General features: G+C 54.1%; 1 protein-coding gene across 1 annotated transcript in view; it reads right to left on the bottom strand.

Annotated features, from left to right (window-relative positions):
• Nucleotides 1-18,863, bottom strand: part of LOC144952993 (amyloid protein-binding protein 2-like) — a 69,556-nt gene that overhangs the window by 24,910 nt on the left and 25,783 nt on the right. Inside the window, 6 exon segments of the mRNA XM_078883476.1 lie at nt 1,913-2,003; nt 2,005-2,079; nt 7,799-7,989; nt 10,092-10,177; nt 11,361-11,485; nt 18,452-18,557. Coding sequence (XP_078739602.1) covers nt 1,913-2,003; nt 2,005-2,079; nt 7,799-7,989; nt 10,092-10,177; nt 11,361-11,485; nt 18,452-18,557 — 674 coding nt within the window.

Genomic DNA, 18,863 nt, shown 5'->3' with positions numbered 1-18,863 from the left:
GAGGGGCGGGTGGGTGAGGGGTGGGTGGGGTTAATGGTGGTCGTGGCGGTGGCGACGGTGGTGGTGGTGTTGGCGGTGGTGGTGTTGGTGTTGGCGGTGGTGGTGGCGGTGGTGGTAGTGGTGGTGGCGGTTGTGGCGGTGGTGGCAGGTGCGGTTGGTGGTAGTGGTGGCGGTGGTGGTGTTGGTGGTGGCGGCGGTGGTGGTGGGTGGGCGGTGGTGGTGTCCGGCAAAAACAACCCCCTACCTCCTCGTGGTGCCGGACGGGCAACGCTGTGGTGGGCAGTGCCGTTGGGGGAGGAGGGCCAATTCCGATTGGCCTCTCCCCTCATGGCGTCTGTAGCCACCACAGCGGCTAAATCACTCACCCACTCTCACCACTCACCCACTCGCTCACCCACTCACTCACTCACCCACCCACCCACTCACCCACCCACTCACTCACCCACACGCTCACCCACTCACTCACCCACTCACCCACCCCACTCACTCACCCACTCGCTCACCCACTCACTCACTCACCCACTCACCCACTCACTCACTCACTCACTCACCCACTCACCCACTCACTCACTCACTCACTCACTCACCCACTCACCACTCACTCACCCACTCACTCACTCACCCACTCACTCACTCACTCACTCACCCACTCACTCACTCACTCACCCACCCACTCACTCACTCACCCACCCACTCACTCACGAACCCACTCACTCACGAACCCACTCACTCACCCACTCACTCACCCACTCACTCACTCACCCACTCACTCACTCACCCAATCACTCACTCACCCACCCACTCACTCACCCACTCAGTCACTCACCCACCCACTCACTCACTCACCCACCCACTCACTCACTCACCCACTCACTCACTCACCCACTCACTCACGAACCCACTCACTCACCCTACTCACCTCACCCACTCACTCACCCACTCACTCACTCACTCACCCACCCACTCACTCACCCACTCAGTCACTCACCCACCCACTCACTCACTCACCCACCCACTCACTCACTCACCCACTCACTCACTCACCCACTCACTCACGAACCCACTCACTCACCCACTCACTCACCCACTCACTCACTCACCCACTCACCTCACTCACCCACTCACTCACCCACTCACTCACCCACTCACTCACCCACTCACTCACCCACTCACTCACCCACACACTCACCCACTCACTCACCCACACACTCACCCACTTACTCACCCACCAACCAGAGGTCGCAAAACGGGTTTTGATTCCTTACCCGTACCCGGCCGCACCAGGGTCGCAAATGGGTAGCCGTACCTGGCCGGGTGTAGCTGTGTGTGTGTTGTAGCTGTGTGTGTAGCTGTGTGTGTGTGTAGCTGTGTGTGTGTGTAGCTGTGTGTGTAGCTGTGTGTGTGTAGCTGTGTGTGTGTGTAGCTGTGTGTGTGTGTAGCTGTGTGTGTGTGTAGCTGTGTGTGTAGCTGTGTGTGAGTAGCTGTGTGTGTAGCTGTGTGTGTAGCTTGTGTGTGTGTAGCTGTGTGTGTAGCTGTGTGTGTGTTGCTGTGTGTGTTTAGCTGTGTGTGTGTGTAGCTGTGTGTGTGTAGCTGTGTGTGTGTAGCTGTGTGGGTGTAGCTGTGTGTTGTGTAGTTGTGTGTGTGTAGCTGTGTGTGTGTAGCTGTGTGTGTGTAGCTGTGTGTGTGTAGCTGTGTGTGTAGCTGTGTGTGTAGCTGTGTGTGTAGCTGTGTGTGTAGCTGTGTGTGTAGCTGTGTGTGTGTAGCTGTGTGTGTAGCTGTGGTGTGTAGCTGTGTGTGTGTAGCTGTGTGTGTAGCTGTGTGTGTAGCTGTGTGTGTAGCTGTAGCTGTGTGTGTAGCTGTGTGTGTGTAGCTGTAGCTGTGTGTGTAGCTGTAGCTGTAGCTGTGTGTGTACCGATGGCGATGGACCTCAGGTAGAGGCGTTCTGCGTCGTCGTAGAGGTGCATGTCGTAGTTGTAGAGTGACGCCAGGTGACCCACGGACAGGAGCCACCTCGTAGTCCTCATCGCCCAGCAGCTGCTCCTTGATCTGGATGGCCTTGACGTGCATCTCCTCGGCCTCCTGCACACACCACAGACGACACACAGTCACACAGTCACACACACAGTCACACACACACACAGGTCACACACACACACACAGTCACACAGTCACACACACAGTCACACAGTCACACACACAGTCACACACACAGTCACACAGTCACACACACACACAGTCACACACACAGTCACACACAGTCACACAGTCACACACACAGTCACACAGTCACACACACAGTCACACACACAGACACGCAGTCACACAGTCACACAGTCACACACACAGTCACACAGTCACACAGTCACACACACAGTCACACACACAGTCACACAGTCACACAGTCACACACAGACACACACAGACACACACAGTCACACAGTCACACACACAGTCACACACACAGACACACACAGACACACACAGACACACACACAGTCACACACACAGACACACACAGTCACACAGTCACACAGTCACACACACAGTCACACACACAGTCACACACACAGTCACACACACAGTCACACAGTCACACACACACACAGTCACACACAGTCACACAGTCACACACACAGTCACACAGTCACACACACAGTCACACACAGTCACACAGTCACACACACAGTCACACAGTCACACACACAGTCACACACACAGACACGCAGTCACACAGTCACACAGTCACACACACAGTCACACAGTCACACAGTCACACACACAGTCACACAGTCACACAGTCACACACAGACACACACAGACACACACAGACACACACAGTCACACAGTCACACACACAGTCACACAGTCACACAGTCACACACACAGACACACACAGTCACACACACAGTCACACAGTCACACAGTCACACACACAGTCACACAGTCACACAGTCACACAGTCACAGTCACACAGTCACAGTCACACACACAGACACACACAGTCACACAGTCACACACACAGTCACACAGTCACACAGTCACAGTCACACAGACACACACAGTCACACAGTCACACAGTCACACACAGACACACACAGACACACACAGACACACACAGTCACACAGTCACACACAGTCACACAGTCACACAGTCACACAGTCACACAGTCACACAGTCACACAGTCACACAGTCACACAGTCACACAGTCACACAGTCACACACACAGTCACACACACAGACACACACAGACACACAGTCACACAGTCACACACACAGTCACACACACAGTCACACACACAGACACACAGTCACACAGTCACACACACAGTCACACAGTCACACAGTCACACACACAGTCACACACACAGTCACACAGTCACACAGTCACACACACAGTCACACAGTCACACAGTCACACACACAGTCACACAGTCACACAGTCACACACACAGTCACACAGTCACACAGTCACACACACAGACACACACAGTCACACAGTCACACACACAGTCACACACACAGTCACACAGTCACACAGTCACACAGTCACACAGTCACACACACAGTCACACAGTCACACACACAGTCACACAGTCACACAGTCACACACACAGACACACACAGTCACACAGTCACACAGTCACACAGTCACACACACAGTCACACAGTCACACACACAGTCACACAGGCACACAGTCACACACACAGTCACAGTCACACACACAGACACACAGTCACACAGTCACACACACAGTCACACAGTCACACAGTCACACAGTCACACACACAGTCACACAGTCACACAGTCACACAGGCACACAGTCACACACACAGTCACACACACAGTCACACAGGCACACAGTCACACAGTCACACAGGCACACAGTCACACAGTCACACAGTCACACAGTCACACAGTCACACAGTCACACAGTCACACAGGCACACAGTCACACAGTCACACACACAGTCACACAGTCACACAGTCACACAGTCACACACACAGTCACACAGTCACACACACAGTCACACACACAGACACACAGTCACACACACAGTCACACAGTCACACACACAGACACACACAGACACACACAGACACACACAGTCACACAGTCACACACACACACACACAGTCACACAGTCACACACACAGTCACACAGTCACACAGTCACACACAGTCACACAGTCACACAGTCACACAGACACACAGTCACACACACAGTCACACAGTCACACAGTCACACAGTCACACAGCCACACACACAGTCACACAGTCACACACACAGTCACACAGTCACACACACAGTCACACAGTCACACAGTCACACACACAGTCACACAGTCACACACACAGACAGACACAGTCACACAGTCACACAGTCACACACACAGTCACACAGTCACACAGTCACACAGTCACACACACAGACAGACACAGTCACACAGTCACACAGTCACACAGTCACACACACAGACAGACACAGTCACACAGTCACACACACAGACACAGTCACACAGTCACACAGTCACACACACAGTCACACAGTCACACAGTCACACACACAGTCACACAGTCACACACACAGTCACACAGTCACACAGTCACACAGTCACACAGTCACACACACAGTCACACAGTCACACACACAGTCACACAGTCACACACACAGTCACACAGTCACACACACAGTCACACAGTCACACAGTCACACACACAGTCACACAGTCACACAGTCACACACACAGTCACACACACAGTCACACACACAGTCACACAGTCACACACACAGTCACACAGTCACACAGTCACACAGTCACACACAGTCACACAATCACACAGTCACACACAGTCACACACAGTCACACAGTCACACAGTCACACAGTCACACAGTCACACACACAGTCACACAGTCACACACACAGTCACACAGTCACACAGTCACACACACAGTCACACAGTCACACAGTCACACACACAGTCACACAGTCACACAGTCACACAGTCACACAGTCACACAGTCACACACACAGTCACACACACAGTCACACACACAGTCACACACAGTCACACAGACACAGTCACACACACACAGACACACACAGACACAGTCACACACACACAGTCACACAGTCACACAGTCACACACACAGTCACACAGTCACACAGTCACACAGTCACACAGTCACACAGTCACACAGTCACACACACAGTCACACAGTCACACAGTCACACAGTCACACAGTCACACACACAGTCACACAGTCACACACACAGTCACACAGTCACACAGTCACACACACAGTCACACAGTCACACAGTCACACACACAGTCACACAGTCACACAGTCACACAGTCACACAGTCACACACACAGTCACACAGTCACACAGTCACACAGTCACACAGTCACACACACAGTCACACAGTCACACACACAGTCACACAGTCACACACACAGTCACACAGTCACACAGTCACACACACAGTCACACAGTCACACAGTCACACACACAGTCACACACAGTCACACACACAGTCACACACACAGTCACACACAGTCACACAGTCACACACACAGTCACACAGTCACACACACAGTCACACAGTCACACACACAGTCACACAGTCACACACACAGTCACACAGTCACACAGTCACACACACAGTCACACAGTCACACACACAGTCACACACACAGTCACACAGTCACACAGTCACACAGTCACACACAGTCACACAGTCACACAGTCACACACACAGTCACACAGTCACACAGTCACACACACAGTCACACAGTCACACACACAGTCACACAGTCACACAGTCACACAGTCACACACACAGTCACACAGTCACACACACAGTCACACACACAGTCACACACACACAGACACACACAGACACAGTCACACACACACAGTCATACAGACAGTCAGTCACACACAGACACACAGACACACAGTCACACAGAGTGTACACACACACACACAGTCGCACACAGACACACACAGTCACACAGACACACAGTGTACACACACACAGTCACACACACACACAGTCACAGTCAGTCTCACACACACACAGACACAGTCACACACACACAGTCACACACACAGACACAGACACACACAGACAGTCACACACATAGTCACACAGCCACACACACAGTCACACAGTCACACACACACACAGTCACACACACACAGTCACACACACACACACAGTCACACACACACACACAGTCACACACACACACAGTCACACACACACACAGTCACACACACACACAGTCACACACACACACAGTGTCACACACACACACAGTCACACACACACAGTCACACACACACACAGTGTCACACACACACAGTCACACACACACAGTCACACACACAGTGTCACACACACACAGTCACACACACACAGTCACACACACACAGTCACACACACACACAGTCACACACACACAGTCACACACACACAGTCACACACACACACAGTCACACACACACAGTCACACACACACACAGTGTCACACACACACAGTCACACACACACAGTCACACACACACACAGTGTCACACACACACAGTCACACACACACACACACAGTCACACACACACACAGTCACACACACACAGTCACACACACACACAGTCACACACACACACACAGTCTCACACACACACAGTCACACACACACACAGTCACACACACACACAGTCACGCACAAAGATACAAAGATCCCCCGTGTAGCCTTCACAGACTGTAGGGGCAAGTGCTGTTAGCGAGTAGCACCTATGAAGGCCGGCACTGTGGCACACGAGGGGGGTGGGGTGGCCAGCACCACGCCCGGCCGCCTTTGTCTCCCCAGTGCTAGCGATGTTTACACACTGCAGCAGGTACTCATTTGAGGCTGAGTCGACCTAGGGGAGGCCCAGTGTCTCTCTCCCCACGTCTTCCCGTGTCTCTCTCCCCGTGTCTCTCCCCCCCCCCCCCTCACCTTGTACTTGCGCATCGACTGGTAGAGGCGGCCCAGGTTGCCGTAGTGTTTGTCTCTCTCCCCGTGTCTCTCTCTCCCCGTGTCTCTCTCCCCACTCCCCGCGTCTCCCCGTGTCTCTCTCACCCCGTGTCTCTCTCTCTCCCCGCGTCTCTCTCCCCGCGTCTCTCTCCCCACGTCTCACTCCCCGTGTCTCTCTCCCCGCGTCTCTCTCCCCGCGTCTCTCTCCCCACGTCTCCCCGCGTCTCTCTCCCCGCGTCTCTCTCCCTGCGTCTCTCTCCCCACGTCTCCCCGCGTCTCCCCGTGTCTCTCTCTCTCACTCCCCGCGTCTCTCCCCCCCCCCCCCCCTCACCTTGTACTTGCGCATCGACTGGTAGAGGCGGCCCAGGTTGCCGTAGTGTTTGTCTCTCTCCCCGTGTCTCTCTCTCTCACCCCGTGTCTCTCTCCCCGTGTCTCTCTCTCTCCCCGTGTCTCTCTCTCTCCCCGTGTCTCTCTCACTCCCCGTGTCTCTCTCACCCCGTGTCTCTCTCCCCGTGTCTCTCTCTCTCCCCGTGTCTCTCTCTCTCACCCCGTGTCTCTCTCCCCGTGTCTCTCTCTCACTCCCCGTGTCTCTCCCCCCCCCCCCTCACCTTGTACTTGCGCATCGACTGGTACAGGCGGCCCAGGTTGCCGTAGTGTTTGTCTCTCTCCCCGTGTGTCTCTCTCACTCCCCATGTCTCTCTCCCCGTGTCTCTCTCTCTCCCCGTGTCTCTCTCTCTCCCCCGTGTCTCTCTCCCCCCCCCCTCTCACCTTGTACTTGCGCATCGACTGGTACAGGCGGCCCAGGTTGCCGTAGTGTTTGGCCGTCTGCACGTTGAACTCGCCGAAGGCTTTCTTGGCGAGGTGCAGCGACGACAGGTGCAGCTCGTGCGCCTCCTGCAGCAGACGCGCCTCCGTCTCCTTGTTGTGGCAGTCGATGGCGATCTCCTCCAGGATCAACGCTGAACACAACAACAACAACGATGACAACAACAACGACGATGACGACGACGATGATGACGACGATGACAACAACAACAACAACGATGATGACAACAACAACGACGATGATGACAACAACAACGACGATGACGACAACAACAACGACAACAACGACGATGACAACAACAACGACGATGACGACGACGATGATGACGACGATGACCACAACAACAACAACGATGATGACAACAACAACAACAACAACGATGATGACGACGATGACCACAACAACAACAACGACGATGACAACAACAACGACGATGATGACGACGATGATGACGACGATGACCACAACAACAACAACGATGATGACAACAACAACGACGATGATGACGACGATGATGACGACGATGACCACAACAACAACAACGATGATGACAACAACAACGACAACGATGACGACAACAACAACGACGATGATGACAACAACAACAACGACGATGACGACAACAACAACAACGACGATGACGACAACAACAACGATAACAACAACAACGACGATGATGACAACAACAACAACAACGACGATGACGACAACAACGACAATGACAACAACGATGACAACAACAACAACAACGATGACAACAACAACAACAACGATGATGACAACAACAACAACAACAACGATGATGACAACAACGACGATGACGACAACAACGACGATGACAACAACGATGACAACAACAACAACAACGATGATGACGACGATGATGACGACGATGACAACAACAACAACAACGATGATGACGACGATGACAACAACAACAACAACGATGATGACGACGATGACAACAACAACAACAACGATGATGACAACAACAACAACAACGACGATGATGACAACAACAACAACAACGATGATGACGACGATGACAACAACAACAACGATGATGACAACAACAACGACGATGATGACGACGATGACAACAACAACAACAACGATGATGACAACAACAACGACAACAACAACAACGATGACAACAACAACAACGATGATGACAACAACAACAAAGGCAAATTCTAGATTTGAAGCTTTCGTGAAAATAGAAATTAAAATTAATAAAATTAATAAAAATCACGACGACGTTTCGGAGGCAACACAAGTCTCCGTCATCAGGTGGGACCGTCACAGCCAGATTAGCTGCATCAAGAGAGGCCACACACTCACTCACACTCACTCACTCACACAGTGAGTGAGTGAGCGGGTGAGTGAGTGACTGACTGAGTGACTGAGTGAGTGAGTGACTGAGTGGATTAGTGAGTAGGTGAGTGAGCGGGTGAGTGGGTGAGTGAGCGGGTGAGTGGGTGAGTGAGCGGCTGAGTGAGTGGGTGAGTGAGTGAGCGGGTGAGTGAGTGACTGACTGAGTGACTGAGTGAGTGAGTGACTGAGTGGATTAGTGAGTAGGTGAGTGAGCGGGTGAGTGGGTGAGTGAGCGGGTGAGTGGGTGAGTGAGCGGCTGAGTGAGTGGGTGAGTGAGTGAGCGGGTGAGTGAGTGACTGACTGAGTGACTGAGTGAGTGAGTGACTGAGTGGATTAGTGAGTAGGTGAGTGAGCGGGTGAGTGGGTGAGTGAGCGGGTGAGTGGGTGAGTGAGCGGCTGAGTGAGTGGGTGAGTGAGTGAGCGGGTGAGTGAGTGACTGACTGAGTGACTGAGTGAGTGAGTGACTGAGTGGATTAGTGAGTAGGTGAGTGAGCGGGTGAGTGGGTGAGTGAGCGGGTGAGTGGGTGAGTGAGCGGCTGAGTGAGTGGGTGAGTGGGTGGGTGACTGAGTGAGTGAGCAGGTGAGTGAGTGACTGAGTGAGTGACTGAGTGAGTGAGTGAGTGGCTGAGTGGGTGAGTGGGTGTGTGAGTGATTGACTGAGTGAGTGAGTGGATGAGAGAGTGACTGAGTGAGTGAGTGAGTGGATGAGTGAGTGAGTGAGTGGGTGAGTGATAGTCTGAGTGAGTGAGTGGATGAGTGAGTGACTGAGCGAGTGAGTGAGTGGGTGAGTGAGTGAGTGGGTGAGTGAGTGACTAAGTGAGTGAGTGAGCAGGTGAGTGTCACCCCCCCCCCCGCCCCCACCTTTGACCCTCTTGGAGGATGCGAGCAGCAGGTGGTCGTCTGGCAGGATGCGTGTGATGATGTCGATGGCTCGCTCAGCGTGGAACCTGCCGTGAGTGGAGAGGGGGGAGAGGGGGCGGAGAGGGGGAGGAGAGGGGGGGGGTGAGCGTGGGGGGGTGAGCGTGGGGGGTGAGCGTGGGGGGTGAGCGTGGGGGTGAGCGTGGGGGGTGAGCGTGGGGGGTGAGCGTGGGGGGTGAGCGTGGGGGTGAGCGGTGAACATGGGGGGTGAGTGAGTGGGGGGTGAGTGGGGGTGAGTGGAGGAGAGGGGGGGAGAGGGGGGTGAGCGTGGGGGGTGAGTGGGGGGTGAGCGTGGGGGTGAGTGGGGGCAGAGGGGGGTGAGCGTGGCGGGTGTGCGTGAGGGGTGAGCGTGGCGGGTGAGCGTGAGTGGTGAGCGTGAGTGAGTGAGCGCGTGAGTGGTGAGTGTGACGGGTGAGTGAGGGGGATGAGTGGAGTGAGTGGGGGGTGAGCGTGAGTGGTTGGTGTGAGTGGTGAGCGTGAGTGGTGAGTGTGACGGGTGAGTGAGGGGGGTGAGTGGTGAGCGTGAGTGGTGAGTGTGGGGGGTGAGCGCGTGAGTGGTGAGTGTGACGGGTGAGTGAGGGGGGTGAGTGGAGTGAGTGGGGGTGAGCGTGAGTGGTTTGCCTGAGTGGTGAGCGTGGCGGGTGAGCGCGTGGGGGGTGAGCGCGTGAGGGGTGAGCGTGGCGGGCGAGCGTGAGTGGTGAGTGTGAGTGGTGAGTGTGAGTGGTGGGTGTGAGTGGTGAGTGAGGGTGGTGAGTGGTGGGTGTGAGTGGTGAGAGCGTGATGAGCGCGTGAGTGATGAGCGTGGTGTGGGTGAGCGTGGTGAGGGGTGGATCTGCGGGGTAACTACACCAGCGGGTGACTCGTACTCACAGGGCGTGAGAGCGTGGTGGGTGAGCGTGCGGGGTGAGCGTGGTGGGTGAGAGCGTGAGTGATGAGCGTGGTGTGGGTGAGCGTGGTGGGTGAGAGCGTGAGTGATGAGCGTGGTGTGGGTGAGCGTGGTGAGGGGTGGATCTGCGGGGTGACTACACCAGCGGGTGACTCGTACTCACAGGGCGTGAGAGCGTGGTGGGTGAGCGTGCGGGGTGAGCGTGCGGGGTGAGCGTGAGTGGTGAGCGTGTGACGAGCGCGTGAGTGATGAGCATGGTGGTGGGGGCGAGCGTGGTGAGGGGTGGATCTGCGGGGTGACTACACCAGCGGGTGACTCGCACTCACAGGGCGTTGTCGAACTTGCCCGAGCTGTACTGGTGGACGTAGGAAGAGTAGGCCAAGTCTTCGTGGGCGATCGCAACGTGGATGTTGTTGCCCCCAAACACCGACTGGCGGATGTCCAGCGCAGCCTGGGGGGAGGAGGGTGATTGTCCACCCTTGTGATTGTCCACCCTTGTGGAGGTCCACCACCCATGAGTCTAACCCGTGAGTCTACCCGCGTGAGTCCACCCCCCGTGAGTCTGAGTCTACCCCATGAGTCTACCCCCAATGAGTCTGAGTCTACCCAATGAGTCTACCCCCAATGAGTCTACCCCCAATGAGTCTGAGTCTACCCCCAATGAGTCTACCCCCAATGAGTCTACCCCCAATGAGTCTACCCCCAATGAGTCCACCCCCAATGAGTCCACCCCCAATGAGTCTACCCCCAATGAGTCTACCCAATGAGTCTACCCCCAATGAGTCTACCCCCAATGAGTCTGAGTCTACCCCCAATGAGTCTACCCCCAATGAGTCTACCCCCAATGAGTCTACCCCCAATGAGTCCACCCCCAATGAGTCTACCCCCAATGAGTCTACCCCCAATGAGTCTACCCCCAATGAGTCTACCCCCAATGAGTCTACCCCCAATGAGTCTACCCCCAATGAGTCTACCCCCATGAGTCTACCCCCAATGAGTCTACCCAATGAGTCTACCCCCAATGAGTCTACCCCCAATGAGTCTGAGTCTACCCAATGAGTCTACCCCCAATGAGTCTACCCCCAATGAGTCTGAGTCTACCCCCAATGAGTCTACCCCCAATGAGTCTACCCCCAATGAGTCCACCCCCAATGAGTCTACCCCCAATGAGTCTACCCCCAATGAGTCTAACCAATGAGTCTACCCCCAATGAGTCTACCCCCAATGAGTCTGAGTCTACCCCCAATGAGTCTACCCCCAATGAGTCTACCCCCAATGAGTCCACCCCCAATGAGTCTACCCCCAATGAGTCTACCCCCAATGAGTCTACCCAATGAGTCTACCCCCAATGAGTCTACCCCCAATGAGTCTACCCCCAATGAGTCTACCCAATGAGTCTACCCCCAATGAGTCTACCCCAATGAGTCTACCCCCAATGAGTCTACCCCCATGAGTCTACCCCCAATGAGTCTACCCAATGAGTCTACCCCCAATGAGTCTACCCCCAATGAGTCTACCCCCAATGAGTCTACCCCCAATGAGTCTACCCCCAATGAGTCTACCCCCAATGAGTCTACCCCAATGAGTCTACCCCCAATGAGTCTACCCCAATGAGTCTACCCCAATGAGTCTACCCCCAATGAGTCTACCCAATGAGTCTACCCCAATGAGTCTACCCCAATGAGTCTACCCCCAATGAGTCTACCCCCAATGAGTCTACCCCCAATGAGTCTACCCCAATGAGTCTACCCCCAATGAGTCTACCCCCCATGAGTCTACCCCCCATGAGTCTACCCCCAATGAGTCTACCCCAATGAGTCTACCCCCAATGAGTCTACCCCAATGAGTCTACCCCCAATGAGTCTACCCCCCATGAGTCTACCCCAATGAGTCTACCCCATGAGTCTACCCCCAATGAGTCTACCCCCAATGAGTCTACCCCATGAGTCTACCCCCAATGAGTCTACCCCCAATGAGTCTACCCCATGAGTCTACCCCCATGAGTCTACCCCATGAGTCTACCCCCAATGAGTCTACCCCCAATGAGTCTACCCCCAATGAGTCTACCCAATGAGTCTACCCCCAATGAGTCTACCCCAATGAGTCTACCCCCAATGAGTCTACCCCATGAGTCTACCCCCAATGAGTCTACCCCCAATGAGTCTACCCCAATGAGTCTACCCCATGAGTCTACCCCCAATGAGTCTACCCCCAATGAGTCTACCCCCAATGAGTCTACCCCCCATGAGTCTACCCCCAATGAGTCTACCCCCAATGAGTCTACCCCCCATGAGTCTACCCCAATGAGTCTACCCCCAATGAGTCTACCCCCAATGAGTCTACCCCCAATGAGTCTACCCCCAATGAGTCTACCCCAATGAGTCTACCCCCAATGAGTCTACCCCCAATGAGTCTACCCCATGAGTCTACCCCCAATGAGTCTACCCCCAATGAGTCTACCCCCATGAGTCTACCCCCATGAGTCTACCCCCAATGAGTCTACCCCCAATGAGTCTACCCCCAATGAGTCTACCCCATGAGTCTACCCCATGAGTCTACCCCCATGAGTCTACCCCAATGAGTCTACCCCATAAGTCTACCCCCAATGAGTCTACCCCCATGAGTCTACCCAATGAGTCTACCCCAATGAGTCTACCCCCAATGAGTCTACCCCCAATGAGTCTACCCCATGAGTCTACCCCCAATGAGTCTACCCCCATGAGTCTACCCCATGAGTCTACCCCATGAGTCTACCCCCAATGAGTCTACCCCCATGAGTCTACCCCCAATGAGTCTACCCCCAATGAGTCTACCCCCATGAGTCTACCCAATGAGTCTACCCAATGAGTCTACCCCATGAGTCTACCCCAATGAGTCTACCACATGAGTCTACCCCATGAGTCTACCCCATGAGTCTACCCCATGAGTCTACCCCCAATGAGTCTACCCCCAATGAGTCTACCCCCAATGAGTCTACCCCATGAGTCTACCCCAATGAGTCTACCCCCAATGAGTCTACCCCCAATGAGTCTACCCCAATGAGTCTACCCCCAATGAGTCTACCCCAATGAGTCTACCCCCAATGAGTCTACCCCCAATGAGTCTACCCCCAATGAGTCTACCCCAATGAGTCTACCCCCAATGAGTCTACCCCCAATGAGTCTACCCCATGAGTCTACCCCATGAGTCTACCCCATGAGTCTACCCCCAATGAGTCCACCCCATGAGTCTACCCCCAATGAGTCTACCCCCAATGAGTCTATCCCCAATGAGTCTACCCCCAATGAGTCTACCCCCAATGAGTCTACCCCCAATGAGTCTACCCCCAATGAGTCTACCCCCAATGAGTCTACCCCCAATGAGTCTACCCCCAATGAGTCTACCCCAATGAGTCTACCCCCAATGAGTCTACCCCAATGAGTCTACCCCCAATGAGTCTACCCCAATGAGTCTACCCCCAATGAGTCTACCCCATGGGTCTACCCCCAATGAGTCTACCCCCAATGAGTCTACCCCATGAGTCTACCCCCAATGAGTCTACCCCATGAGTCTACCCCCCAATGAGTCAACCCCATGAGTCTACCCCCACGAGTCTACCCAATGAGTCTACCCCCAATGAGTCTACCCCCAATGAGTCTACCCCATGAGTCTACCCCCCAATGAGTCTACCCCCATGAGTCTACCCCCATGAGTCTACCCCCATGAGTCTACCCCCAATGAGTCTACCCCATGAGTCTACCCCCCAATGAGTCTACCCCATGAGTCTACCCCCATGAGTCTACCCCCATGAGTCTACCCCCAATGAGTCTACCCCATGAGTCTACCCCCATGAGTCTACCCCATGAGTCTACCCCCAATGAGTCTACCCCATGAGTCTACCCAATGAGTCTACCCCATGAGTCTACCCCCATGAGTCTACCCCATGAGTCTACCCCCAATGAGTCTACCCCATGAGTCTACCCCCAATGAGTCTACCCCCAATGAGTCTACCCCCAATGAGTCTACCCCCCATGAGTCTACCCCATGAGTCTACCCCATGAGTCTACCCCCAATGAGTCTACCCCATGAGTCCACCCCCAATGAGTCTACCCCATGAGTCTACCCCCAATGAGTCCACCCCCAATGAGTCTACCCCAATGAGTCTACCCCCAATGAGTCTACCCAATGAGTCTACCCCCAATGAGTCTACCCCAATGAGTCTACCCCCCATGAGTCTACCCCAATGAGTCTACCCCCAATGAGTCTACCCAATGAGTCTACCCCCAATGAGTCTACCCAATGAGTCTACCCCCAATGAGTCTACCCAATGAGTCCACCCCCAATGAGTCTACCCCAATGAGTCTACCCCCCATGAGTCTACCCCCAATGAGTCTACCCCCAATGAGTCTACCCCCAATGAGTCTACCCCATGAGTCTACCCCCAATGAGTCTACCCCCAATGAGTCTACCCCAATGAGTCTACCCCATGAGTCTACCCCCCATGAGTCTACCCCCCATGAGTCTACCCCCCATGAGTCTACCCCCAATGAGTCCACCCCCAATGAGTCTACCCCCAATGAGTCTACCCCCAATGAGTCTACCCCCAATGAGTCTACCCCCAATGAGTCTACCCCATGAGTCTACCCCCCATGAGTCTACCCCCCATGAGTCTACCCCCAATGAGTCCACCCCCAATGAGTCTACCCCCAATGAGTCTACCCCAATGAGTCTACCCCATGAGTATACCCCCAATGAGTCTACCCCCAATGAGTCTACCCCCCATGAGTCTACCCCATGAGTCTACCCCCAATGAGTCTACCCCATGAGTCTACCCCCAATGAGTCTACCCCCAATGAGTCTACCCCATGAGTCTACCCCCAATGAGTCTACCCCATGAGTCTACCCCCAATGAGTCTACCCCAATGAGTCTACCCAATGAGTCTACCCCAATGAGTCTACCCCATGAGTCTACCCCCAATGAGTCTACACCAATGAGTCTACCCCCAATGAGTCTACCCCCAATGAGTCTACCCCCAATGAGTCTACCCCATGAGTCTACCCCCAATGAGTCTACCCCAATGAGTCTACCCCATGAGTCTACCCCAATGAGTCTACCCCATGAGTCTACCCCCAATGAGTCTACCCCATGAGTCTACCCCAATGAGTCTACCCCCAATGAGTCTACCCCCAATGAGTCTACCCCATGAGTCTACCCCCATGAGTCTACCCCCAATGAGTCTACCCCCAATGAGTCTACCCCATGAGTCTACCCCAATGAGTCTACCCCATGAGTCTACCCCCATGAGTCTACCCCAATGAGTCTACCCCCAATGAGTCTACCCCCAATGAGTCTACCCCAATGAGTCTACCCCCAATGAGTCTACCCCCATGAGTCTACCCCCAATGAGTCTACCCCCAATGAGTCTACCCCCAATGAGTCTACCCCCATGAGTCTACCCCCAATGAGTCTACCCCCAATGAGTCTACCCCCAATGAGTCTACCCCAATGAGTCTACCCCATGAGTCTACCCCAATGAGTCTACCCCCAATGAGTCTACCCCATGAGTCTACCCCCATGAGTCTACCCCAATGAGTCTACCCCAATGAGTCTACCCCCAATGAGTCTACCCCAATGAGTCTACCCCATGAGTCTACCCCAATGAGTCTACCCCCAATGAGTCTACCCCAATGAGTCTACCCCATGAGTCTACCCCCAATGAGTCTACCCCCAATGAGTCTACCCCATGAGTCTACCCCCATGAGTCTACCCCATGAGTCTACCCCCAATGAGTCTACCCCCAATGAGTCTACCCCATGAGTCTACCCCCAATGAGTCTACCCCATGAGTCTACCCCATGAGTCTACCCCATGAGTCTACCCCCAATGAGTCTACCCCCCATGAGTCTACCCCATGAGTCTACCCCATGAGTCTACCCCATGAGTCTACCCCCAATGAGTCTACCCCATGAGTCTACCCCCAATGAATCTATCCCAATGAGTCTACCCTATGAGTCTACCCCATGAGTCTACCCAATGAGTCTACCCCATGAGTCTACCCCCAATGAGTCTACCCCATGAGTCTACCCCATGAGTCTGAGTCTACCCCCGTTAGTCCACCCCATGAGTCCACCCCCGTTAGTCCACCCCATGAGTCTACCCCCAATGAGTCTACCCCATGAGTCTACCCCATGAGTCTACCCCATGAGTCTACCCCATGAGTCTACCCCATGAGTCTGAGTCTACCCCATGAGTCTACCCCCAATGAGTCTACCCCCATGAGTCTACCCCCAATGAGTCTACCCCATGAGTCTACCCCATGAGTCTACCCCATGAGTCTACCCCCAATGAGTCTACCCCCATGAGTCTACCCCCAATGAGTCTACCCCATGAGTCTACCCCCAATGAGTCTACCCCATGAGTCTACCCCATGAGTCTACCCCATGAGTCTACCCCATGAGTCTACCCCCAATGAGTCTACCCCCCATGAGTCTACCCCATGAGTCTACCCCATGAGTCTACCCCATGAGTCTACCCCCAATGAGTCTACCCCATGAGTCTACCCCCAATGAATCTATCCCAATGAGTCTACCCTATGAGTCTACCCCATGAGTCTACCCAATGAGTCTACCCCATGAGTCTACCCCCAATGAGTCTACCCCATGAGTCTACCCCATGAGTCTGAGTCTACCCCCGTTAGTCCACCCCATGAGTCCACCCCCGTTAGTCCACCCCATGAGTCTACCCCATGAGTCTACCCCATGAGTCTACCCCATGAGTCTACCCCATGAGTCTACCCCATGAGTCTACCCCATGAGTCTACCCCATGAGTCTGAGTCTACCCCATGAGTCTACCCCATGAGTCTACCCCATGAGTCTACCCCATGAGTCTACCCCAATGAGTCTACCCCCCATGAGTCTACCCCATGAGTCTACCCCCATGAGTCCACCCCATGAGTCTACCCCATGAGTCCACCCCATGAGTCCACCCCATGAGTCCACCCCATGAGTCTACCCCATGAGTCTACCCCATGAGTCTACCCCCATGAGTCCACCCCATGAGTCCACCCCATGAGTCTACCCCATGAGTCCACCCCATGAGTCTACCCCATGAGTCCACCCCATGAGTCCACCCCATGAGTGCACCCCATGAGTCTACCCCATGAGTCCACCCCATGAGTCCACCCCATGAGTCTACCCCATGAGTCTACCCCATGAGTCTACCCCATGAGTCTACCCCCATGAGTCTACCCCATGAGTCTACCCCATGTGTCTGAGTCTACCCCATGAGTCTACCCCATGAGTCTACCCCATGTGTCTGAGTCTACCCCATGAGTCTGAGTCTACCCCATGAGTCTACCCCATGAGTCCACCCCATGAGTCTACCCCCATGAGTCTACCCCATGAGTCCACCCCCGTTAGTCCACCCCTGGTGTATCACCTGGTAGACGGTGACCGACTGGCAGATGTTGTCCACGTTGAGAAGGTAGAATCCGTAGTCCAGCAGAGCGTCAGAGTACTTGGGGTGCTTCAGTCCAAAGTGTTCTCTGAGTACACACACAGTACACACACACAGTACACACACAGTACACACACAGTACACACACAGTGTACACACACAGTACACACACAGTACACACACACAGTGTACACACACAGTGTACACTGTGTGTGTACACTGTGTGTGTACACTGTGTGTGTGTACTGTGTGTGTGTGTACACTGTGTGTGTGTACACTGTGTGTGTGTACACTGTGTGTGTGTACACTGTGTGTGTGTGTGTACACTGTGTGTGTGTGTACAGTGTGTGTGTGTACACTGTGTGTGTGTACACTGTGTGTGTGTACAGTGTGT

This window comes from Lampetra fluviatilis, chromosome 71 (genome assembly GCF_964198595.1).
Source record: "Lampetra fluviatilis chromosome 71, kcLamFluv1.1, whole genome shotgun sequence".
NCBI lineage: Eukaryota > Metazoa > Chordata > Hyperoartia > Petromyzontiformes > Petromyzontidae > Lampetra > Lampetra fluviatilis.
This window is presented reverse-complemented; position numbering and strand designations above follow the sequence as displayed.